The sequence below is a fragment of the Bos javanicus genome, chromosome 8 (genome assembly GCF_032452875.1).
Source record: "Bos javanicus breed banteng chromosome 8, ARS-OSU_banteng_1.0, whole genome shotgun sequence".
NCBI classification, from domain to species: domain Eukaryota; kingdom Metazoa; phylum Chordata; class Mammalia; order Artiodactyla; family Bovidae; genus Bos; species Bos javanicus.
The window spans coordinates 65,492,206-65,518,410 of NC_083875.1; the positions used below are offsets into that span (position 1 = coordinate 65,492,206).

Consider the following 26,205-nt stretch of genomic DNA (forward strand, 5'->3'; position numbering starts at 1 on the left):
TCATAACAGTAGTGACAGCTTATACAGAAAAAAAAAGAAAAGTGATTTGCACAGAAATTTAAGTGCCTTAAAATGCTTTTTCCTTTAAAAATTCAATCTGATTATAAATAAATTGGTTGGAAACATGAGAGAAGAAATTCAGGAGCAATGCCACATTTCCATGACTGAGATCAAAATACAAAAATAGTTTTTCATTTACAGATAGAAATAAGTAGAATAGAATGTTTTATGTTCTCTGGAGAATGAAAGAAGCCTATTACGTTTAGGGGGAAGCTGTGATGATTTTGCTGTATCTTTTGTCCAGATTCTGAGAGTTTCTAAAGCACATCTTCTCTGCCAATCTTGCTTGATCTGAGAAACTCCCTTCTGTCTCAGTTGTGTATCTAATTTCATTTTTAGCATATTGCTTCCCACCAAGAGAAGTGATGAGCCTCCAAATTTGATTTGTATTTAGCAAGGTGTATCAAGTCATATAGAGCAAATCAGTGCTTCTCTCTGTCTTTGTCTTTCTTACTTCCCATCCAGCTCACACACTTCACCAGTGCAATAGGAACAGAATCTTACAACATTTTAAACAACTATTCACAAAAGAAGAGTCCAACATTAAAACTGCTGGGAACTTCAGACCAGCATGTTGAATTTGATGAAATACTAGATTTTATCACAGGTATATGTATACTGTTATTGAACACATTGTGAATCATGTAGATGTTTTTATATATTACTTAGAAGGTGTCTTTTGAATTGACTTTAATTTTCTTAAAAATGCTCCTTTGGAGCTAAGTTAAGCCATGTCTCCAAAGTCACTTTATCTTGATAGGTAGGTTTATATAGATGATCAGTAAAGTAATTTCAGTATGATAAAGCTGTAGGAACATGAAAGAATTCAGGAAATGCTTTTGAATTAACTTAGATTTAAAATGGAACTTTTCCTAATGTAAAATGTAGTGGAAGTTCCTTAAATATTGTGTTGTAATTCTTACTGGAATCATTGCCCTTCCTGATGTGTGGAGAAAGATGGGGGAGGGTATAGTGAGAATAGTTTGGACACATAGAAGGAAAAAGTCTTATGTCTATGTTGCTAATCTTACTTTTCACATCAACTAAAAATATCTTAATGTTTGAGTTTATAGTCAATAATGTTTTAAAAAAATAGAATCTGAATAACACTGCTAAGTGATTCCATATTCCACATAGACTTTACACTTGCACTTGTTTGCAAGTGAGTGAAACTGAGATTATTATACAACAATAGCAGTTTTGACTTCAGTGGACAGGGTAAGAATTCTTTGGCTGTCTTTCCTGCAGCTATAATCTCTCTGTGTTTTGCCTCATTATGTCTACAGTAGTTTGTAAAAGTTCAAAGTCAATGGATGAACACTGAGATAGTGATTTTTAATACAAGCTGGAATAAATGAATTACGGAAGTTGTAGAAATTAAGAGGTTCCTTTCTTGTTAGTCATGCCTTGAATTGATTAGCAATGTTCTGAGTTGTAAGTTTACAGCAGGATTTTCCATGGAAGAGAACAGATTTCTTTGTTCTAAGACTCCATTTGAACTAAGATGCATACGCAGTTTGGTTTCAAGTGAAACGTAAATGACTTAAACATTTAATTATTTTTTTCATTGAGGGAAATCTTTTATGTTTGCTTAAAATGTCAAACATTTCCCATCCCTTCATTTTTAGATCAAGAATTTTTGTATGATAATCCCTCCTCATTTTGTTATACATCCTGGCATACTGCATTGGAAGCTTCTCTAATAGTACAATAATTATGGCTTTAAAAAGTCAATTTTGAGTGATATTTACAAAGTTTTGCTTTACATTTGATCTGTTAATGAAAAGAGGTATCATTATTTATCATTCTATTAAGGAAGTTGGAGTTCTTATTACAAATGGAATATTAAGTAGGAGAAAGATCTTAGAGTAATTAATTACTTTGAAGTAAAAAGTTTTTTATGTGATAACTTAGGACATGGAGTAAATAACTCTCCTAAACGTTTGTAAAAATCAGAGCTTTTAATATGTTGGATATTTGCCATATGTTGTAATGTAAAACTTTGTATGTGTTGTTTTGCTCTACCTTTAAGGTAGGGAAATATATTCATTTCAGTTAAGATTCAAAATTAAAAGAACACTGTCAATTCTGATAAACCTACAAATTTTTAACTTTTAATCAACTGACTGCCCTTCCTAAACAATTCAAATAGGTTTTATTTCTTAAAAGGTAAAACATTCACAAACTTTGAAAGTAAAATAGTAATGCAGTTTTATAAAATACCATTCAGAGGGGCTTCCCTGATAGCTCAGATGGTAAAGAGTCCATCAGCAATCCAAGAGACCTGGGTCCAATTCCTGGGTCAGTAAGACCCCCTGGAGAAGGGAGTGGCACCCACTTCAGTATTCTTACCTGGAGAATCCCATGGGCAAAGGAGCCTGGCGGACTACAGCCCATGGGGTCGCAAAAAGTTGAACACGACTGAGTGACTAACACAACCACATAGGCTTAGATGAAAAGAGAAATTGGTAGAAAAGATGAACTTAAGAGTCATAATGACTTACTTTTAGGAATACATCAGGTCACATCACTATGTTACTTTCCTGCTTATAACCTTTAGTAGATTTCCACGGTCTTCCAAATAAAGTCCAAAGTCTTTAACTGGGCTGCAAGGTTCCTCCTAACCATCTATAATGTCTTATACTTAGAGCTGTACGTTTTCAACTTTATGCTTTGGCAAGACCAGACTGCTGATTTTATGTTAAGCTATATTGGGTATTTTTTGAGGACCTTTTTCATGTTGGTCTCTCTATTTAGAATTTATATTCCTGTCTTCTTAGCCTAGTAAGAAAAAATTAACCTTTTTTAGTAAGTTGTTCCATAAACTGCACACCACACCAAACTTGGTCAGACACCATGCCCAGCTTGAAACTCCCATAAACACTGTAGGTATCTGTATCTATTTATCTAGGTATCAGTGCAGTCTCTTATTGTTTTAGGATTGTCTGTTTGTATGTTTACTTTTCTAGAATGTAAGTTCTTTGAGAACAGCTACTTTGTACTGTTCACTTTTTTATCTCTGATGCTCAACCCAAAATGTAATGGATGCTCAGAAATATTAAAGTACTTGATGTTTTGAGCTTTCAGTAAGGAAGACAAAGGGAAGTAGACCTTCAGATCTCATCTCTCCATTTCCACTGCCACTGTTCACACCATCACACTAGAGCACACCATCATCATTTAGCACCAGACACATTGAAAAGCCTCCCAACTGGTTTTCACTCTCTAATTTTTTGCCTTTCAACTCCATCCTTAATCTGTTCTTCACACTACAGCTGTGATTACCTGTCTAAATCTGAAATCTGATTATGGCACCCTCAATTTCCCAGTAGTCTTCAAATCCTTTTAAAAGTTCCATATTGATCTTAAGAGAAAGATAAAACTCTTTAATGTAATTTACAGTGCCATAAATGATGTCACCTTAGATTTCCAGCCTCAACCGTTGCTTTCTCTTGTCATAGTCTGTGCTTCAGCTATACTGACTGGTTTCAGTTCTTAAACTTAAGCACGTTAGTCTTTCTGACCTTAATATTCTCTCCTTCCCCCTTCACGCTTGCCCCGGTTCAGCACTATAATTTCTGTTCATCCTCAGGCTTTAGCTTCACAACCTTGTCAAATCACTCTTTCTCTACAAGTCTCAGTTAAATACCTTTATTCTGTGCTCACATAGCATACCATACTTACCCACATCATAGTTCTTTTCAGACTGTACTGAACTTGGCCTGTAAACATGTCTATATCATGCATTATATAGTAAACTCCATTAACAGTAACAGCAGTGACAGTATTCTTAATAGATAAGCTAGGCACCATTTAAAATAAACATCACCTTATTTTGCAAATGAGGGAAATAAGCCAAAGAAATCAAAGAGCTAGTAAACAGGCAAACTAGGATTCTAACCCAGGTCTTTCCAACTAGGCCAATACTCCTAACCACTATGACTTCTTGGAACTGATTGACCTTAGCACATTGATTGGTATATAGTAGGCATTTTATAAATATCAATTAATGACATTGGTAAAACCAAGGAAGAGGTAATAAGAAAGACTTGAAGGTAGAGTTTGGAGTATAAATTCATCTTTATAGCAATGTTAATGACTAAAGGCTTAAAGGGTTGATGACTTTTTAAAATTCAGAAAAGACATAGAAGAATGAAGGCACAGGCCAGAAAAATTACTCTGAGGAGAAGGATGACAGTATGTGCAAAAGGATACATATGGTAAGAGGTGTTTAATAACAAAGTTACTATTACCAAAAATGACTGATTTTTCATTGCTAAAAATGCATCATTTCCTTATTTTTAAAATCTTGTTAATCTGATGTTTATTACTAAAATAGCCAAAGAAAATGTTACTGATTTAGCAATGAAAAGTGTTATTTCGACTAGGTTATCTCTTCATAGAACATTGGCCAAATAGAATAGTTCTACTTTATGCTACTTTAGCATCTAGCCCTAGTTGTTCAGATTGGGTAAGTAGTAATTTTGTAGTAATTTTCTTAGATGATTTTGTAGAATAATTAAAGAAATAGTGTTTGTTAACTAACCTCCCCATAGATAATCAATTTACTTTTAGCCTGAACTTAATTAGTAAGCATTTCACATGGTAATTGTTTCATGGAATTGATTCATGCTACCATCTTTCTAACAAAGCAGATATACTCTAAACATGAGGCTATGTTCATCCAGGAACATTTCACAGTACTGAAGATGAAGCTGATCCTCAGAGTATGACTCAGATTTATGCATTGCCTGAAATTCCTCGAGATCAAAATGCTGCAGAATCATGGGAGACCTTAGAAGCGGTATGTTAGAAATGATTTTCCTTTTGGCAGCTGTGAGGCGTGAAAGTAAGTAATTTCCTCTTTCTCTCTCTTTTTAAGGACTTAATTGAACTTAGCCAACTGGTCACTGATTTCTCTCTCCTAGTGAATGTAAGTATATAACTGTTTTTGACTCAGAGATGTTGGATTAATAGAATAAGAGGCTTTTATCAATTACTAGACTTCTGACTAGAATTTTAATAGAATTTACAATTTCTAAGACTGGTATTGAGCCATGGACCGAAGTCTTAAGTGTCCTCAAGTCCCACTTCAATTAAAAAAAATTTATTAAGCATTTTTTTATATAGAATATACTGGGTATTAGGGTTCTGACAAGATTGTATATAGAAATAAATGAATCCTGCTCTCTGCCTTCAGGGATTTACAGTGGGTGGCCATAAACTTGGACCACACCAAAACGGAAATTTCAAGAATTGTTGTTAAATGTAAAAATAAGCTATGAAAAGTATTATTGGCTCCAAGGAGAAGTGTTTAATTCCAAGGGAAAGTTGCAGGTGTCATGGCACATTAAGAATAGTGTCATAAGATAGGTAGCATTTGCCTTGAGCCTTGGAAATTGAGTAAAATTTCCACAGGTGGGAATGAGGGGTGCAGTTGAAAATATCTAAACAAAAACATAGAGTACAAAAGTGTATGGGCTTCCTGGGTGGCTCAGTTGGTAAAGAATCTGCCTGCAATGTGGGAGACCTGGGTTTGATCCCTGGGTTGAGAAGATCCCCTGGAGGGAGGGCATGGCAACCCACTCCAGTATTCTTGCCTGGAGAATCCCCATGGACAGAGGAGCCTGGCAGGCTGCAGTCCATGGGGCCGCAAAGGGTTGGAGCACAACTGTCCTTTCAGGAATAACAAGTGTTAACAATGTGACTAATGCATAAGGTACCATGGGTAAACTAAGCAAGGAGATTGAGATGCCATTGAAAGCCATACCAAAGAATTTGAACTTTACTTTGTAGATATTAAAGATCCAGTAGATTTTTGAGTAGATAGAGTGATGTGATAGTCTGTACTTCAGAAAGATCACTATTAGCCATGTGAATAATTGCCCTGGGCGGGAGGAGAGTATAGGTGGAAGGACCTTTGGAATCAATTGCAAGAGTTTCACTGAGTGCATGGCAATACAAATATTAATACAAAGGTAAAAGGCAGCCTCAAGGCATTTCTGGGGTCAATTTATAAGAAATTGGAGAAAGGTGGAAGAGTCAAAATAAATTAAGGCTTTATTCTACATAATTGGGTGGCCAGTGATACTGTTAACAAAGATTTGGTGGGAAAGATAGAACAGATTTTCTGTCATTTTTGTAAGTTACTCTTATTTTCCTTCCCAGGAATTACGGGAAGGGGGGGGGGTGTGTGTATACAGGTGCATGTCTGTTTCTACATATGCTTCTGTCTGGGTTTTGTTCATTGTTCTTGACAAACTATGAGTTAGGGGTTGTACATCTTTGAATTATGGTTTCCCTGACATCTGGCTATAAATTATAGGAAGTTCCTAGGTCACACAATCTCAGGTTTGGAATTGGAAAGGACTTATGAGGCCTGTTAATCTAATGATTCTACTCTTGCTCCAGCTTCTGAAATAGATGATCTTTTGCCTCCTTTTGAACAATCACAGTGCAGAGATACACTCATTCCATTTGGAGGCGCTAACTCGTAGATGTTTTTTTCTTATGTAAAGTAAACTTTGCCCTTAATAACTTCCCTCTGGTACTTTTGCCATCTGAAACCCTGTCCTGAAAAGTCTTTTTTCCTTATAAAAGTTTTTCACCACAACCAACATAATACTCAACAGTGATAAGCTGAAAGCCTTCCCACTAAAATCTGGAGCAAGACAGGGAGGCCCACTCTCACCACTTCTATTCACCATAGAATTGGAAGTCCCAACCATGGGAATCAGACAAGAAAAAGACAGGTATCCAAATTGGAAGAGAAGAGGTAAAATTGTCAGTGTGTGTAAATAACATAATTCTGTGTTGATGGACATTTAGGGTGCTCCCATGTCTTGGCTATTGTAGAGTGCTGCTGTGAACATTGGGGTGAATGTGTCTTTTCAAATTATAGTTTTCTCCAGATATATGCCCAGGAGTGGTATTTTTGGATCATATTGGAACTCTATTTTTAATGTTTTGAGGAACTTCCATACTGTTTTCCAGAGTGACTGTACTAATTTACATTCTCATCAGCAGTGTAGCAGGATTCCCTTTTCTCCACACCCCCTCTAGCATTTGTTATTTGTAGACCTTTTAATGATGCCCATTCTGACTGGTGTGAGGTGATACCCCATTATAGTTTTGATTTGCATTTCTCTAATAATTAGAGATATTGAGCATCTTTTCACATGCCTATTGGCTATCTGTATGTTTATTTCAATCTTCTGCCCATTTTTACATTGGATTGTCCTTTTTGTTATTGAGTTGTATGCACTGTTTGTATATATTGGAAATTAATCTCTTGTTGGTCACATCATTTGCAAATATTTTCTCCCAGTCTGTAGATTGTCTATTTTCTTAAAAGTGATTTTCTTTGCTGTGTAAAAACATATAGGTTTGACTAGACCACATTTGTTTATTTTTGTTTTTATTTCTATTACCTTGGGAGCCTGACTTAAGGAAACATTGCTGTAATTTATGTCAGAGAATGTTTTGGCTATGTTCACTTTATGGTATCTGTCTTACATTTAAGTCTTTATGCCATTTTGAGTTTATGTTTGTGCGTGGTGAGAGAGTATGTTCTAACTTCATTGATTTACATGTGGCTCTCCAACACCACTTGCTGAGGAGACTGTCTTTTTCCCATTGTGTATTGCCTCCTTTGTGTGAGTTTATTTCTGGGCTCTCTAATCTGTGCCATTGATCCATGTGTCTGTTTTTGTGCCAGTACTGTGCTGTTTTTGTTACTGTAGCTTTGTAGTATTGTCTGAAGTCTGGGAGAGTTGTGCCTCCTACTTTGTTCCTTTTTTTTGGCCGTGCTATTTTACAGGAGACAGGGATCAAGACCATCTGCATGGAAAAGAAATGCAAAAAAGCAAAATGGCTGTCTGGGGAGGCCTTACAAATAGATGTGAAAAGAAGAGAAGTGAAAAGCAAAGGAGAAAAGGAAAGATATAAGCATCTGAATGCAGAGTTCCAAAGAATAGCAAGGAGAAATAAGAAAGCCTTCCTCAGTGATCAATGCAGAGAAATAGAGGAAAACAACAGAGTGGGAAAGACTAGAGATCTCTTCAAGAAACTTAGAGATACCAACGGAACATTTCATGCCAAAATGGGCTTGATAAAGAACAGAAATGGTATGGACCTAACAGAAGCATAAGATATTAACAAGAGGTGGCAAGAATACACAGAAGAACTCTACAAAAAAGATCTTCATGACCAAATAATCATGATGGTGTGATCACTCACCTAGAGCCAGACATCCTGGAATGTGAAGTCAAGTGGGCCTTAGAAAGCATCACTACGAACAAAGCTAGTGGAGGTGATGGAATTTCAGTTGAGCTATTTCAGATCTTGAAAGATGATGCTGTGAAAGTGCTGCACTCAATATGCCAGCAAATATGGAAAACTCAGCAGTGGCCACAGGATTGGAAAAGGTCAGTTTTCATTCCAATCCCAAAGAAAGGCAATGCCAAAGAATGCTCAAACTACCACGCAATTGCACTCATCTCACACGCTAGTAAAATAATGCTCAAAATTCTCCAAGCCAGGCTTCAGCAATACGTGAACCATGAACTTCCAGATGTTCAAGCTGGTTTTAGAAAAGGCAGAGGAACCAGAGATCAAATTGCCGACATCTGCTGGATCATGGAAAAAGCAAGAGAGTTCCAGAAAAACATCTATTTCTGCTTTATTGACTGTGCCAAAGCCTTTGACTGTGTGGATCACAATAAACTGTGGAAAATTCTGAAAGAGATGGGAATACCAGACCACCTGACCTGCCTCTTGAGAAACCTGTATGCATGTCAGAAAGCAACAGTTCTAACTGGACATGGAACAACAGACTGGTTCCAAATAGGAAAAGGAGTACGTCAAGGGTGTATATTGTCACCCTGCTTATTTAACTTATATGCAGAGTATATCATGAGAAATGCTGGGCTGCAGGAAACACAAGCTGGAATCAAGATTGCCAGGAGAAGTATCAATAACCTCAGATATGCAGATGACACCATCCTTATGGCAGAAAGCAAAGAAGAACTAAAGAGCCTCTTGATGAAAGTGAAAGAGGAGAGTGAAAAAGTTGGCTTAAAGCTCAACATTCAAACAACGAAGATCATGGCATCTGGTCCCACCAGTTCATGGGAAATAGATGAGGAAACAGTGTCAGACTTTATTTTCTGGGGCTCCAAAATCACTGCAGATGGTGACCACAGCCATGAAATTAAAAGATGCTTACTCCTTGGAAGGAAAGTTAAGACCAACCTGCTGCTGCTACTGCTAAGTCTCTTCAGTTGTGTCTGACTCTGTGCTACCCCATAGATGGCAGCCCACCAGGCTCCCCATCCCTGGGATTCTCTAGGCAAGAACACTGGAGTGGGTTGCCATTTCCTTCTCCAATGCATGAAAGTGAAAAGTGAAAGTGAAGTCGCTCAGTCGTGTCTGACTCTTTGCGACCCCATGGACTGCAGCCTACCAGGCTCTTCTGCCCATGGGATTTTCCAGGCAATAGTACTGGAGTGGATTGCCATTGCCTTCTCCGTAACCAACCTAGATAGCATATTAAAAAGCAGAGACATTACTTTGCCAACAAAGGTCCATCTAGTCAAGGCTATGGTTTTTCCAGTAGTCATGTATGGATGTGAGAGTTGGACTGTGAAGAAAGCTGAGCGCCGAAGAATTGATGCTTTTGAACTGTGGTGTTGGAGAAGACTCTTGAGAGTCCCTTGGACTGCAAGGAGGTCCAACCAGTCCATTCTAAAGGAAATCAGTCCTGGGTGTTCATTGGAAAGACTGATGCTAAAGCTGAAACTCCAATACTTTGGCTACCTCATGCGAAGAGTTGACTCATTGGAAAAGATTCTGATGCTGGGAGGGATTGAGGGCAGGAGGAGAAGGGGACAAGAGAGGATGAGATGGCTGGATGGCATCACCAACTCGATGGACATGAGTTTGAGTGAACTCCAGGAGTTGGTGATGGACACAGAGGCCTGGCGTGCTGTAATTCATGGGGTCGCAAAGAGTCAGACACGACTGAGCGACTGAACTGAACTGAGGTCTTCTTTGTAGCAAACAGTCTTTCTCTAGTTGCAGCCAGCAGGGGCTACTCTTTAGCTGTGGTGTGTGGGTTTCTCATTGTGCTGGCTTCTCTTGTTGAGGAGCATAGGCTCTAGGGTGCTCAGGCTTCAGTAGTTGTGGTGCCAGGCTTAGTTGCCCCACTGCATTTGGGGTCTTCTCAGAACAGGGGTTGAACTGTGTCCCCTGCACTGCAAGCCAGATTCTTAACCACTGAACCACCAGAGAAGCCCTCTTGCTTTGTTCTTTTTCTTCAGGATTGTTTTGGCAATTCTGGGTCTTTTATGGTTCCATATAAATTTTAGGATTATTTGTTGTAGTTCTGAGAAAAATGTTGTGGGTAGCTTGATAGCATTAAATCTGTAGATTGCTTTGGGTAGAATGACCATTTTAACAGTATTAATTCCTTCAATCCAAGAGCATGTGATATCTTTCTGTTTCTTTGAATCATCTTTCCTTTATCAATGTTTTATAGTTCTCAGCATGTAAGTCTTTCACCTTCTTGGTCAAGTTTATTATGCCTAAATATTTTTTTATATGATTAAAAGGAATTTTAAAATTTTAATCTTATATCCTGATACCTTCATGAATTCATTTGTCAATTCTAGTAGTTTTTACGTGGAGTTATTAGGGTTTTCTATATACTACTCAGCTATAAAGAAGAAGGAAATAATGCCGTTTACAGCTACATATATGAACCTAGAGATTATACTAACTGAAGTCAGAAAGAGAAAGACAAATACCATATGATATCACTTATACTTGGAACCTAAAATATAACACAAATGAACTTATTTACTGAATAGAAGCAGAGTCACAGACATAGAGAATAGACTTGTGGTTGCCACAGGGGTAGGGGGTGAGGAAGAGATCAACTGGGAATTTGTGATTAGCAGATGCAAATAGTTAATACTATGTACAGCATAAATAAAGTCCTACCCAATCACACAGGGAAATATATTCAATATTCTTGTACTAAAACATAATGGAAAGGAAAAAAAAATTATTCAGCTTTTTGAGATCAACATTATCCTTCCTCACCCAACCACACCTCAGCATATTTTCTTCTCTTAAGAACCTTTGATTCTCTAATGTTTCTTCTAGAATCTAATTTCTCAGCTTTTCAGTACTAGTTATTTAGTTTGTGGATTTATTTCTCGAAATGTAACACCTAAAATTGAGTACAGTAAATTGTTTGAAGCATTTTACTTTTTTATGCTTCTGAATCAGAAGCAGCTAAATGCTTGAAATTTCTGAGTTAGGTATCTGTAGAATCTGTTAATATAGTTGTGTATGAAAGAGAAGTATATAATAAAAATTCCAAAAATATTTGTTTTTATAATCATGATTTATTCAATTTTTATAACTCATAATCTGATCTAATGCAGTTTGTAAAATCTGTACATGTAGGGTTACACAAATATTTGCATTTGCTGAAAATCATCAATATTTACACAATAAAATGGATGAGTTACAATGTATGTAAATTATACCTCAAAGTTGATATAAAAAGAAAACTAAACATGTACAAGTTATATTTCCTATTAGGTTATATAAGCAGCTCCTAGCCCCTAATCTAAGAAAGATTTGTATAAGAAAGCTTTGGGTATAGCCATGGCTCTATACAGATGTCCTATTTATAATAGTCTGTGTAAGGACATGAGACAGAATGCTATTAGGCAAAAGCTCAAAGGAGAACCCCTGATTACTGTTCCCAGGGTGACTGAGTTCTCATGACCACATGGTCAAGGACTCAACAGAAACTCCATTTAGACACGATATGATTTGGAAACATAACTAAAGTGACCACATCCTTTCATTATCATCACATGGACATGATAGTATTTAGGCTAATTAACCATGTATTTATGGAATGCTTTTTGTGTGCATAGTATTGTGCTAAACTCAGTACAATGAAGAATAGAGAATAGTATTAAAAAGAACCTATAGAACAGTCACGATAGTTACACAAAATTGTGAATGTGCTTAATGCCATTGAATTATACACTTAAAAAATGTAAATTTTATATATACTTTCACCATAATAAGTAAGTACTTGCAAAGCCGTTAAGAGATCCATGTATATTTCAGTAAATGTTAATTATTATCTACTAGACACCCTGATTTTTTTCTTCAGCCTTATTGCTCAAGTGCCCTCTTCTGTTCTTGTAACTGTAGAACCAGCCCTGTTTCTAGTCAAGAGGAATTAGGAAAACTCTGGGCCATTTGCTCAATAGCTTGTCACTATTGCTGCTCATCCAATTTTGTCTCTACCTTTTGCCATATCCTGTATGGCTTTTATGCTTAAGTTTTACTCCCAATGCATAAAAACTGGGTTGTAATTGATTAGATCAGATTCTTCCATTTATTATTTATGTGACCTTCAGAATGTTAACAACACTTAGCTTTGTAAATTGATGGGAGGACTCCATGAGATATTGTCTTATTTCTCACTCCCTTCCCTGCCCTTGGAGTAGGAAATGCCAACCCACTCCAGTATTCTTGCTTGGAGAATTCCATGGACAGAGGAACCTGGCAGGCTATAGTTCATGGGTCGCAGAGTAGGACACAACTAAGCGACTAACACGCACACACCATTCCCTTCCCTGACCCACTGCATTCTTGCCTTTGTCCCTCCCTGTTTGATTCCCTCTTTGCTTAGAATTCTACTTTTGCCACCACCAATACCTTTAGACATTTTAGTACTATAGTTCCTATAGTCCCTTTCCTATTACTGGAATCCCCTAATGTCAACACTGTACTTACCCACCCTGCTTATTGCCTACTCTAGGCCAGTAGACTCTGCCTGTGTATCATAGTGTTTATGTGCCTGTTTCTGGGCTTTTCTGTGTATATGAATGCATATAATTAAGGTGAATATATTATCTATCTTTGGAGCTCAGAACCAAGATAGCTTAGTTGGTTGGGATCTAAGACTAAAGCTGGCCTTGAAAGCTGGCTGGAATTCAGAGAGAAGAATAAAGGAACATACCTGGAATTTTCGCATTTGTTTCTTAAACCTGTACTTTCCAGGCACATTAATAAAACTGTACAACTACCAACAAGGGGAAAACAGTTCTTCATAGTTCTGATTCAGATGCCCAAATTGCATTCTGCTTGACAAGTATTAACTTAATAAATCACATTTCCCTTCAGAATCTTAGGTGCTCTTATAACTGCTTATTAATATTCTGTTATTTTTTTCAGGCAGGTAAGGAAACCTAAGTCAGTGTTGAATCCATAAACATATTTTTAGATTCTTTGGAGAATTGTTTTCCTTTAAAAAGGAAAAGTCTATTCATTACTCTAGTTTGAGAAAACTACAGTGATCCTCATAAATGGTTTAAATAATTGTTTAAGGGATGCTGAGAACAATATGAGGTGCCAGTGTTAAGTTGATGGTTGTCAGATTTGGGAGGCCTAGGTCAATGAAAGCAAACATAAGTAAATCAGAAGCAAAAGGGAAGGTTGGTAGATAGGGGTGAGGAGGCTTTGTTGTTTGGGGCTTGGTGTCCTGTAGTAGAATAAAGTTGTGTATGTATAGTTTGGCCCAGCATAAAGAGCCAAGATCACAGTGGACAAATAGGGTCCAGATTGAGCTCTGAACGGAGTCTAATTTGGCATTTAGCTGGGGTCGAAGAGGGATTCTCTTCTTTTTTCTGTGAATTAAAAAAAAAGACCCTCAAAAGTTGATGTGATCATGCTTACATGGGTTTGTTTATACATGTGTGAGAACTAATCAAAGGATATGCCCTAAGAATTGGTTGTATATTATATGTAAATTCCATATAAATATAGTTTTCTAAAAATGGGAATATGTTCCTCTGTCAGGTAGTGAGTTCTTGTCACTAGAGATGTTTGAGCTGAGATTCAGTGGCCACTTATCAGAAGTGGTATAGTGGGGTTTCACATAGCTGAGGGGAAAATTGCACTTCCACCCAGAGATTCCGTGTTTCTGTTGTGTCAGCACAGATGTTGCCATTTTATGTAGAAGGCTTTATTAATATGTTTGATCTGAAACATTTTAACTTGTCATGATTTTTAAATGTATTGAAGTGTACAGGTGTAAAACATGGTACAATAAATTCATTCACTGCTCCCTAGTGCATATCACAAATGGAACAATTTTATGGCAGATCAAGCCATATTATATTTTTATTCCTAAAACATAATAACTTGTGTTTATTGGATCAAGGGCATTTAACTCCTGAGACAGATTTGTCTGTTTTAAACTGAATCTTCAAAGAAGATAAGTTAGAAAGGGTTTTGGTTTGATTTTGTTTTTTTTCCATCAAACCTCACGTGACATGTAAATGCTTATTTGGATGTTTTTCCTCCTGGAAAGTAGATTCATTTGGAGAATAATATGTTTGTATGTTAGAATGGATTTTAGTGTGAGATGCTTTTTCCTATAAAGGTGCCACCCTTTTCTTGTCTAATAATTAAGTCACCCTCTTTTTTTCATACAAGTGAATTTGTACTTTCAACATGGTTTATCAGATGCTATTAATGAACCGCTATTAAGACTGCAAGGCTGCAGTACCCAGGGCTCTGATTACAGGAATTAAAGTAGTGTGTATTGGCTGACTGCTGCTCCCCAGCAGGAACGTTCACTCATAATTCCTTTGCATCTAGTCTCAGCAGGAGAAGATTGACAGCATTGAAGACCATGTCAACACTGCTGCTGTGAATGTTGAAGAGGGAACCAAAAACTTGGGGAAGGTAAGATTCTGCTCCTGCTGACAAATCAATGGTACTCTGGCTCTCAGGAATCCCTAGTATTAACCCAATTGATCTGTTCTCTTTAATGTTGAGGGAACCAGCAATTAAGAAAATAAGGAAGAAATGACACATAGGTAGTGCAGGAAATCAATGGTTGTTGTAATATTCTACTCTAAGATTCCTTCTGTTGGGAGAGAAATTTTTTCAGAGAGGGAGTAAACTGAAGCCCTGCTATATGGCACTTGGTGTTACAAAAGAATGTTTTCGGGGGTTCAGGAGAGGAGTAGAGAGGGTTGCCAGAATCCAGTAGGGGCCAAAGTTTAGGGATGTGACAGCACACATGGTGTGGGTCCATCTATTTCCCACAGAACGTGGCTTTTAACCCCAGGTACATAGCATGGAGTAATCTGTGTGCAACATAAAAGCTTTGGGAGTATCTGTGGCTACTGAAACTGTTTAAATAAGCTAGCTAGATAGTTAGTGGATTGACTGTTTTGCAAGTAAAATCAATCTGTAGCAGTCCACTCTTTGTAGCTCATTTCTCTCAGTTCTGAGATCTGGAGCAATTAGAGTACCTGTGGAATACTTTCTCCCCTCCCCCAACCCCAGAACAATCTCTAAGGTTAATTATGTACCACGAGTTAAAGAGGCATTGCCAGGAGTAATGAGAGGAAAATGCATATCACCACAGGGAGATATTCTCAACTCAATTTCTAAATTGAATTTTTTTTTTTTTTTACAGGCTGCAAAATACAAGCTGGCAGCTCTGCCTGTGGCAGGTGCACTCATCGGAGGAGTGGTGGGGGGTCCGATTGGCCTCCTTGCAGGCTTCAAAGTGGCAGGAATTGCAGCTGCACTTGGTGGTGGGGTGTTGGGCTTCACAGGTGGAAAATTGATACAAAGAAGGAAACAGAAAATGATGGAGAAGCTCGCTTCCAGCTGTCCAGATCTCCCCAGCCAAACTGACAAAAAATGTAGTTAAAAACCAAACTTCAGTATTATTGGTGCCAACATGTCTATCCTAATGACGACCTTCGCTGCTGTTGGACACCCAGTCAGCTTTCAGAACATGATTGTATCCAAAAAGTGGCTGTAGATGCTCAAGTGGGATTGAACTGTGATAAGAGGATATATTTTGTTGTTTGCTGGGGTATTATGGGGATGTGAGAAACTGAGGAGCCTGGACTGAGGGTGTACAATATTTGTCAGATAAAGTTAAAGAACTGCCAGGGAGTAGGTTTTCTACTTGGAAATGTGAAAACCGAACCTATAACTTTGATCAGGACTTGTGATCTGTGGACATGTTGGATTATGGAAGGACTGTTTTCAGAATAGTTTCTTCCATGACCCTGACTTGGAGACTCCAAGGCTAAGCATATTGTAAATATGCTTCTTTAACTCCTAAATATACATTATTTAGACAGTTTAACAGAGAAAAGAATGGAAGTTCAGGAGCTTTTCACATCAAATAGGGAAATCAGGATGTAGCAAGGGGCCCAAGTGAACTACATAATGGAGTCCATTTGGTGAGCCCTATTGCTGTTTGGTCTAACACTGTTCTCCAGTAAAGGAAATAAATATTGTAAGAAAATGGGAAAAGAGGCCCAATTTCTCCTTCAGATATCTTAATTTGTGACACTAGCTTCTTCTTTGAAATCTTTCTTCTGCCTCTCTGTACATAAAGAACACAGAGTCTCAAGTCAGCCTATCTCTTAACACCTCAGATATCTAGTCCCCTCTGCCTTCCCGTAATTTTGAAAAGTTCTTTGACTTACGGGATGAATTCTACCAATGTGTAATGAAGACTTTTCTCATAGTCTGGTTTTTTTTTTTTTTTTTTTTGTGGTATTGTAGAGAGAGAGGTGTTGATCTCCAAACATTATTAGAGTTTGGGCTAAAAAATAAGCAAGGTGGGGATAACCAGATCATTTCTTGGGGCATCTTACAATTTCAAGGGGCTCATGTACTTGCCATGCAGTGAGTCTTTGACCCTATTTCTTTTGTCTTTTCAGCTGGCAATTGGAGGAGCTAAGAACTAGCTTTCTACCTCACTTCCATTACTACCATCCTTTTCCCTAGGTTTTACTATCTCCTGTGCTTTCCTTCACTTTGTACAGCTGCCTTTCTTCCCAAGAATAGCATTTATGCTTGCCTTTTCTCACATTCAAGATTGATGATGGACAAGGCCTGGCACCAAGACTCAGTCCTGGTGGAGGATTTGTGGTGCTAATTTCAATACTTGACATTGATAGCAAGCATGACCCAGCCCAACCCAATATCTGTCTCAAATAGCAGAGAAATTTTAAATTTAGGAAAAAAGAATTTAAGATTATGGGCAGCCTCATCTTGTACCCTCAACTCATCTGAAGTAGGAAGGAACCACCTTTTGCCTTGTTCTTTATTCTATTCTGAGGACAGAGGAAAGGGCACCTATACCATAAAAGATGTGAGCTCTCTGCTCAGGAACCAGATGGATTCATCAGGTGGTTGAATGGTTTATCACTTATCTCTTGCTGAGTTTACTCTTAATAACTTTTATTGATTGCTGCCTTTTACTTGTATGTCTAATCTAAAGATACCTTTCTCTTTCATACTTTTTGCTTCTTGCCAATGAATTCCAATGAGGTAACACACCATTTCGTATTGTCACTGAATAACTGGAAAACATATTGGTCCCTGCTGACTTATATCTTTAGTATAATACCAGGGAGGGAGTACTTTGAATAAGTGTCAGATTCTGATCCAGATTAGATACCTGTGAGGTTGGGATAATTACTTTTGAGCTCCACCTTTTTATGTTTTCTGATCCTTGCTGTCCCTTTAACACAGGATGTTCAAGTCAGAATGAGGATCAGAATTGCCCAGGGTGCTAATTTAAAACAGAATTCCTATACTTCAATCCCATGGGTTCTAATAATAGCCATTCTGATTCTGTCAGCTAAAATTATAAATTTAAGATATAGCTACATCAAGATTCAGCTGAACTGCTGAATTCTGTAATTTCTAGCATTTACCCTTCAGCATAGCCCAGTCTTCATCACTGCATATTATTTCTATTCTGCCAATCTAAAATTGGCTAGCTCACCATCTTAACAGCACTAGGATTCATTATACTGTCAGGCTGGTTTTACTCAAGACCTGTTGGAGGAAAGAGGCCTATTGTTGACCCTCACATTTGTTTTGGGATCTTTCCTTTTCACTGAGCTAGTGTGGGCCATCAATGTATGTGCTCATATAGGCCTTGATTTTTTTTTTTTTCCCACTGTTCACCAGGATGGGAATATTACTCTAGCTAGAGTAATATTTTATGCTTAGGTAAGTTACAGTCCTTTTTTAAAGTTTTATAATTTAAAATTATTTGGAAATTGTATCTAATTTCCTCATTAAGAGAGCCTAATAGCCAACTTTTTGTAGAAATTTCTGTAAGTGTTTAATCAACTATGAATGATATACCTATAAACTGTAATGTGTTAGAAATATAAATTAGTCAGTATGACACAGAAACCAGTCTTAAAATTGGATTTAATGCCCTGTAGTATCAGATTAAATTTATCTTCTATATGATTCATGTATTATTTTTACTGCAGCAAGTTAGAAGTAAGGAACATTTTAAGTTCTTAAAATTTACTGAGGCTTATTTGGTTACAGGCAGCATTCCTACAGCCTTGTTGATATAATAACCTGAGAATTTAGCTGTAGAGCAGAGACTGAAACTTTCTGGTTATAATCTATAGTAAAAAAAAAATGCATTTATATAAAAACTCAGCATATGCATTATGGAACAATACTTTATGTTCAGTGTAGTTTGTGTTTTATTGTTTTGGCTTTTAAAATATGCTAGTTAGGCAATGGCACCCCACTCCAGTACTATTGCCTGGAAAATCCCCTGGGTGGAGGAGCCTGGTGGGCTGCAGTCCATGGGGTCGCTAAGAGTCAGACACAACTGAGCAACTTCACTTTCACTTTTCACTTGCATGCTTTGGAGAAGGAAATGGCAACCCACTCCAGTGTTCTTGCCTGGAGGGTCCCAGGGATGGGGGAGCCTGGTGGGCTGCCGTCTATGGGGTCGCACAGAGTCGGACACGACTGAAGCGACTTAGCAGCAGCAGCAGTTGTAACCTATGAAATTGATTTCATTATCTACCAGTAGGTGTTGACATTTAGTTTCTAAAAAGAAAAAAAAAAAACCCTTATAGAGGAACTGATACTTATGGAATATTTTCTGTTGGTCAGGCACTTCACTAGGCATTTTATAGGTAAAGAAACTGGGTCTCAGAGAAACTAATTTGCAGACAGTTATTCAACTGCAAAAAGGTGAAGTCAGGATGTAAACTAGGTCTGTTGAACTACAAAAACTTCTGTACTCTCATACTGTGCTGCTTCTGTATATAAAATTGTGATGGGCTAGTCACTCTGCTTCACCCAAACACCCATGTATTCTTTAAGGTAGGCTTGGTTTGAAATTACATGTGCCATTCATTTACACTTTTCTTAAAATCTTCTTTTTCATCACTGAATGTCCAGGAACCTCAGAGTTTTTAATGGTTCAGACAGTAAAGAATTTGCCTTCAGTGTAGGAGACCAGGGTTCGATTCCTGGGTCAGGAAGATCCCCTGGAGAAGGGAATGGGAATGGCTACCCACTCCAATATTCTTGCCTGGAGAATTCCATGGATAGAGGTGCCAGGTGAGGCTGCAGTCCTTAGGGTCACAGAGAGTTGGACACAGCTAAGCGACTAACACACACACATGCAATGCAGAAGTACATAGTGCTGAATCTGGTCCTTAGACTATAAAAGTGTTTCCATCCCACACATATCCTACACATTTCCTTATCTTTGTGGATCATAGTTATCACTTAAGCAGTGTTTTTTATATTGCATTTTAAAATAAACTCTGAAGTAATGTTTTAAAACAATTATAACTCATAGAGTTGAGTTATTATCCTTTACCATGGTACCCTTGGGAGGCCATGTACTTACTGTAGTGATGCTAGTATTACTTAGAATATTTTTGAAACTATTCTTTTGGAATTGGCTTTACAGACATTTTACAAATCATGTCAAAAAGCCACCTCAGTGTTTATTAGTCACAGATTATCCTCCTTTATCCTTATGACGTCTTCTTTCCTTAGTTTTGCTTTTCTTGTGCTGATTTAGCTCTTCTACCCACCTGTGCAGGAGCCAATAACCTAAGAAGCCCCAGAAGATGGGTGTGTTGGCCAGAGTTCCAGGAGCAAGAATTTTAGGTTATACTGAAACTGAGTGCTGTATAGGGAGAATTCTGTGAATCCAAAAACCACCCTCTGTGGGCTGCATAAGTGCCAAAAGTAATTTGCACAGGAGTAAGGACTGAAGTATCTATGAATCACAAAAGGCTGTAGAAACTTAAGTATAAACAATTATGTACAGCATTTTTCTCCAGTAAAAGTCACAGAAGCCAAACCAAGCCATTCTTTGTTCTCAGGGTCCCCTTTGCCCTTCATTGCTGCCACTCAAAATCTCTGGGAAGAAGGACAAAAAAGAACTTGGGGAACTGGTTCTCCTGTAAAACGGCATTTTCTTCTCTTGTGATGAAGTATGACATGGTGGTGGCTATCAGTGCTCGAAACTTTAATTAGTGAGAAGCCTAATAAAAAATAGGGAAGCTTCCCTACTAGCCTAAATTAATGTAAACAGTTCAGGTTTTGTTTGTGTTTTTATCAACACGTCATGTTTCTAACAGGAGTTTCTTACTATTTATACTGATTAATTTGACACCATTTTACAAAGACACTTATTGGGTATTATAAACAGTCAATGGTAAAAGATCCATATATTATCTATATTACTGCCCTCAGAAATTATTGGTATAGACAAGAAAAACATCTATGTAATATTAACAAAAATAAATTTATTTAAAAACATGAAAGGTGTCAAAGGCAAGTGATCTCCCCAAGGTTAAAGCTACTTAACACAAAAGTTAGAATTATAACCATGGTCCAAGAAAAAAATTCTCAAATAATTTAACTGAGTTTCTGTTATGCCATATCAAGTTGCTTGCTGAAGTTTGTGGTCTTTCAGACCAACATTAACATTCCAAATCAGTCAACAGCTCTAGTGGAAAGAGAATTCGCTGGGGAATCAGGTCAGGGTTTTAGTTTCGTCTTTGTCTATTGTAGTAAGCTTTTACTCAGGGTGGCTGCTTTCTCCCATTCTCAGCCAGGGATTCCCCCAACCTAACATTGTCCATTCTTTATATTTAGCCTCCTCCTGGGTCTTGTCAACTGTTTGAATATTAGTTTTTTTCATTTCTTATATCTATTCATAGCCATCACTCTAGTAAAAGACTATATTACCTCACATCCCCTACCTCATCCTCCCCAACCGTAGACCATTCCTCACATCACTGCCACAAAAGTCGTCTTTTATTTTTTGTTGAAATATTTTCAGCAGCTCCTATTGAATAGCCGATCAAGTTTTTCCCTTCCATATTTTGGCCCCAGCTTGTCTCTTCAGACTCACTACTCACCATACGACAGTGCCACTGAAAACCAGACATTCTATAAGAATGATTTTAAGGTTTTCTGTGGTGAAGGGACAAAATGGTTATAAACTATGTTTACATTTTTTCCAGACTAATTTCTGTAACATTACATTTTACAAAACTAACCAGCTGAGTTTTGTTTAAGCTTTTGAACAAGCCTAAAAGCTGTTTCCTAAGGAGAAGAAATCTTTTGTCCCCCCCCACCCCCGCCCCAAGAAGAAAGTATATTCAATTTCTTAACCTTCAAACAATGTCAGTCTTGCCACCTGTGCATTGGATAGCCAAAGCCATGAGGATTTTAATTTAGCAGCATAGATACTCCAGACTAGAATTGACTATTGTCAAGCTCCTCTGAGAAACTTGACTGATCAATATTTGAGGAAAGCACTCAAGAGTACTTCTCAAGTACTAGAGATTAGTATTTCTTAAGTACTAGAGATTGGTTAATCACTAAAAAAGATGTTTACCTGGGTTTCATTAATTAACCCCCCAATGATGTCTTCCATTTTATTATTAAAACCTTTGGTGTTAGCAAGGGTCAGCACAAGAAAAGGTCCAACAGAGAATTTCTACAATTCTGTAAAGCCTCCTAAATTTACTTGTGTGTTGCTGAGTGGTGCTTATACAAGGAAACATGCAATAAATTCACTTGTTCAACAAACATTTAACTGAATGCCTGTTTTATGTTAGGTGTCAGTGCCATGTGTAGAAAAATATTAGACCTATAGAATCTACCCTTATAAACCATTCAGGCTAATGAATTCAGACACTCAAAGCAAGTAAATCACCGTAAAACATGGTAAGTACCCTAAAAAAGGAGAGCAAAGTATGAAGATACAGAGAATGGAGTGACTTGTTCTGCCTGGAAAAGAAGGGGAAGACTTTGTAGAACATGGGGTATTTGAGCAGTGCTCCGAAGAAGAATATGCCTGACTGAAGACCGGATTTGTAAGCTTTTAAATGGCAAAAGAATTGCAAGTACAAAGGGTTCAAAACATGAACAAGTATAGTGTGCTTAGAGAAAACGAAGGAGTTAAATGTGAGTGATGAAGCTGGTTAGATGAGTATACAGACCAGGGTAGTTTTTATACGTGTGTGTATGTATTTAATATATACATTTAATAATTATTTGTTTAAATGGATTCTTTGTGTCAGATAAGATTGTTACAACCCTCTAAGTTCTTCGCTTTGCCTTCCTTGCCAGAGAAGTTAGTAATAAAACTCACCTTTGCCTGGGCTCTTGGTACATTCAGCATATTTGCTCTTCTTCCCCACGTGTAAGAAATGATTTGTGCTTTCTGGCCTCTGTTGTGAGATCCCCTGCTTGACACAGAATGTCTGCTTTCTTCCTATCCTGTTATTCATTCCGTAAATATTTATTGAAAACCCACTGAGAAAATAGTCATGAAATTTACTTTTGCTTTTTTAGTGTCCAAGACCTTCATGGCCCTGTTTCCCTTCTCTATGTGAATATTTCTTGACAACTGCAGTTCACTTGGCTTTCATTTTCACTTGGGGCTAATTCTGCAGTGTTTTATAACTTAATAGGTATAAAATTCTTTCATTTGTGGTAGTGTGATCTCTCCAACTAGAATGCTAGCTTCTTACAGGGCAGGGACTGTATCATCTGCTTCTTAGAGTATTTTACAACAAAGTACGGTGATGAGAAGGGAAAAAGAAGCTATACCCCTGTTAGTGACTTCTTGATGATGAGTAATGAGGTCATGGCATGTGTGTTTTGCTGTTTACAGAGATGTGTATTGAAATGTTAAAAAGCTTTCTAAGACATACCAAGCCTTTGCTCAGCCCTCACTTTTGTATATTAACATAGGAATGAATGATGCAACAGAAGAAATCTGGAAAACATCTCTGGGACTTGGATATCATGAACTGAAAATTTCAGAATTTGGAGGTAAAGGTATTTCTCTTTTTCCAATTAAAAGTCATGAGTTAGGAGAGAAGATATAAATCACTGAAGCAATGATGTGGGAGAATTGGGTTATTTTCTGTCTTACCATAGAATTAGTGGTGTCAGAATAGTAGGAACCCAAGAATTTATAATCTGATGGTATAGTATTGAAATAGAATAGTCAGGAATTTAATTGCTCTGTCCGGCAAGCAGAGATTGGAATTAGGTAAGGGCAAGGTTCAAGTTAGGAAGTAGACATTTGACAGGATTTGAACCAAGGTTTCTAATACTCAGAGTCATGCCTCTTAGTTAATAGGAATGAAGAGGAATGAAGTGCTCTTCACTTACTAATTCTCCATAGGTCTTAGTTTCTTTTCTTTCCTTTCTAGGTTTTATTGTTTGTAACAGATTGCTGCCTCTTTTCTGGGTTAGGGTGGGGGTCAACAATTCAGGGCTTCCTTAGTGATCCCCTCCTTGCATCCCCAACTCCCCGTTGGTAACTTACCCATCTTACAGGGTGGTTATGAAGATTTTAACATTTATATATATCGAGTGCCTAAATGGAGCCTGGCTCATAGTAACTACAAATGTTAGTTGCTACTGTTATTGTTGTAGCTATTATTTTTCCCTGAAGTTTAAAGGAAAGGCACATTAATGAAAAATTAACGTGAATAGTATTAGGGAGACACCTAAAATGAGTGGAAAGTGGAAATGTTAGTCGTTCGTCATGTCCAACTCTTTTTGATCCTGCCAGGCTCCTCTGTCAATGGAAATCTCTAGACAAGAATACTGAGTGGGTAGCCATTCCTTTTTCCAGGGGATGAATTCTTAAACTAACTTTTTAAAATGGCTTAGTTACTAAGAAGTGGTATAATGATGACAGATGCTTGATAGAAAGTAAATCTTAATCTCAATTAAGAATGATACCCAAACGTGAAAAGGTGTGGCTCAGACGGTAAAGAACCTGCGTCCTATGTGGGAGACCGAGGTTTGATCCTGGGGTCGGGAAGATCCCCTGGAGAAGGAAATGGCAACCCACTCCAGTATTCTTGCCTGGGAAATCCCATGGACAGAGAAGCCTGGCAGGCTGCAATCCATGCGTCACAAAGAGTTGGACTGAGCAACTGACACACACAGTAACAGGGTGATCATCTATTCCAATTTGTCTTGATTTACATCTCTTGTCATGGTGGAATTATTGTTTAATGCTCCCTTTCACTCTCAAATGACTTCAATTGGATAAAAAAAATTATACTGTCACCCTAGTTACACTGAGAGTGGAAGTAAGTGTGAAATTACAAAAACAAAAACAAAAACAAAAACAACAACCCTGTATTTTGAAAGAATTTATAGTTTTTAGGCTCAGATTAAAAAAAAAAAAAAGGCATCCTAAGGTTAGCGAGAACCTGTATATGTGATCATGAAGTACTACCAGCAGTCTTTGAGGAACTAGGAAATAAAACATGCCAGAACACTGAGCTTGGGCAAAAGTCTAAAATCCAGGCATAAAACTGGATTCCAGACAGCAGGGAATTTACCTTCTAATCCTAGGAAATTTCTGAAGTGGACTATTCAGCATTGTTTTAAATCAGAAAGCTGTGCTCATCATGAAAGCATGAAGAATTATGAAGAACTGATTAAGTCAGAATAGAGGCCTTGTTTTTTTCCCTTACTATGTGCATAGCCAGAGATGTCCTGCGCTATCCCTCTTCTTGGGCAGTGGTTAGGGCAAGATAACAATCACTATACACGTAGTGTTAGGAGGGCATACAGCTTTCTGCCTGGAACGCATCCCACTAAGTAAAACACATGAGACACAGCACAGATAGGCTGTTATCTCTTACCTGAGTGGCTGAGTTGGGAAGGAAACAACAGGGCAGTAATTACTAGTAACACTTTGCTACTGAAGTAAGACACTAATAGAAAATCACAGCAGCCTCTATTAATATAATGGGGCTTCCCAGGTGGCACAAAGAATCCTCCTGCCAAAGCAGGAGACTTAAGAGATACAAGTTTGATCCTTGAGTCCGGAAGATCCCCTGGAGTAGGAAATGGCAACCCATTCCAGGATTCTTGCTTGGAGAATCCCATGGACAGTCCGTGGGGTTGCAAAGAGTTGGACACCATTGAGCATGCACATACGTATTAATGTAATTCTCCTAGAGGGGAGAAGTTTAGGAAAGTATAGTTCTTTCTGTTCCTAGGCAAGAAAACCACTTCTTATGGGAAGATTCCCTTGACCTCCAAGGCTTCACACATACCTCCATGCCCCTGTGATTAACTCAGAACAGCACCTAAAACAGTCTAATATAATTTTTACTTATCTGTTTTGCTCCTTCACTCAACTTGGAAGTCAGTGACAGTAGGGGCAATCTCTTAATCACTGTTGTATCCTTATCCGGGAAATAGTAGATTGAGTTCAGTTCAGTCGCTCAGTCGTGTCCAACTCTTTGCGACGCCATGAATTGCAGCACCCCAGGCCTTCTTGTCCATCACCAACTCCCAGAGTCTACCCAAACCCATGTCCATTGAGTCGGTGATGCCATCCAGCCATCTCATCCTCTCTTGTCCCCTTCTCCTCCTGCCCCCAATCCCTCCCAGCATCAGAGTCGTTTCCAATGAGTCAACTCTTCACATGAGATGGCCAAAGTACTGGAGTTTCAGCTTTAGCATTCCTTCCAAAGAACACCCAGGACTGATCTCCTTTAGAATGGACTGGCTAGATCTCCTTGCAGTCCAAGGGACTCTAAAGAGTCTTCTCCAACACCACAGTTCAAAAGCATCAATTCTTCGGCGCTCAGCTTTCTTCACAGTCCAACTCTCACATCCATATATGACCACTGGAAAAACCATAGCCTTGACTAGACGGACCTTTGTTGGCAAAGTAATGTCTCTGCTTTTTAATATGCTATCTAGGTTGGTCATAAC

The 26,205-nt window shown here is 38.0% G+C and overlaps 1 protein-coding gene across 4 annotated transcripts in view; it reads left to right on the forward strand.

Annotated features, from left to right (window-relative positions):
- STX17 (syntaxin 17) overlaps positions 1–22,036 on the forward strand; it is a 74,454-nt gene extending 52,418 nt beyond the window's left edge. For all 4 annotated transcript variants that reach the window (XM_061425799.1, XM_061425801.1, XM_061425800.1 and 1 more), the window contains exons 5-8: positions 4,749–4,864; positions 4,943–4,993; positions 14,758–14,844; positions 15,587–22,036. In XM_061425799.1, coding sequence (XP_061281783.1) covers positions 4,749–4,864; positions 4,943–4,993; positions 14,758–14,844; positions 15,587–15,826 — 494 coding nt within the window. In that variant the 3' untranslated portion in view covers positions 15,827–22,036. The remainder of the gene's footprint in view (positions 1–4,748; positions 4,865–4,942; positions 4,994–14,757; positions 14,845–15,586) is intronic.
- Positions 22,037–26,205: the final 4,169 nt, after the last annotated feature.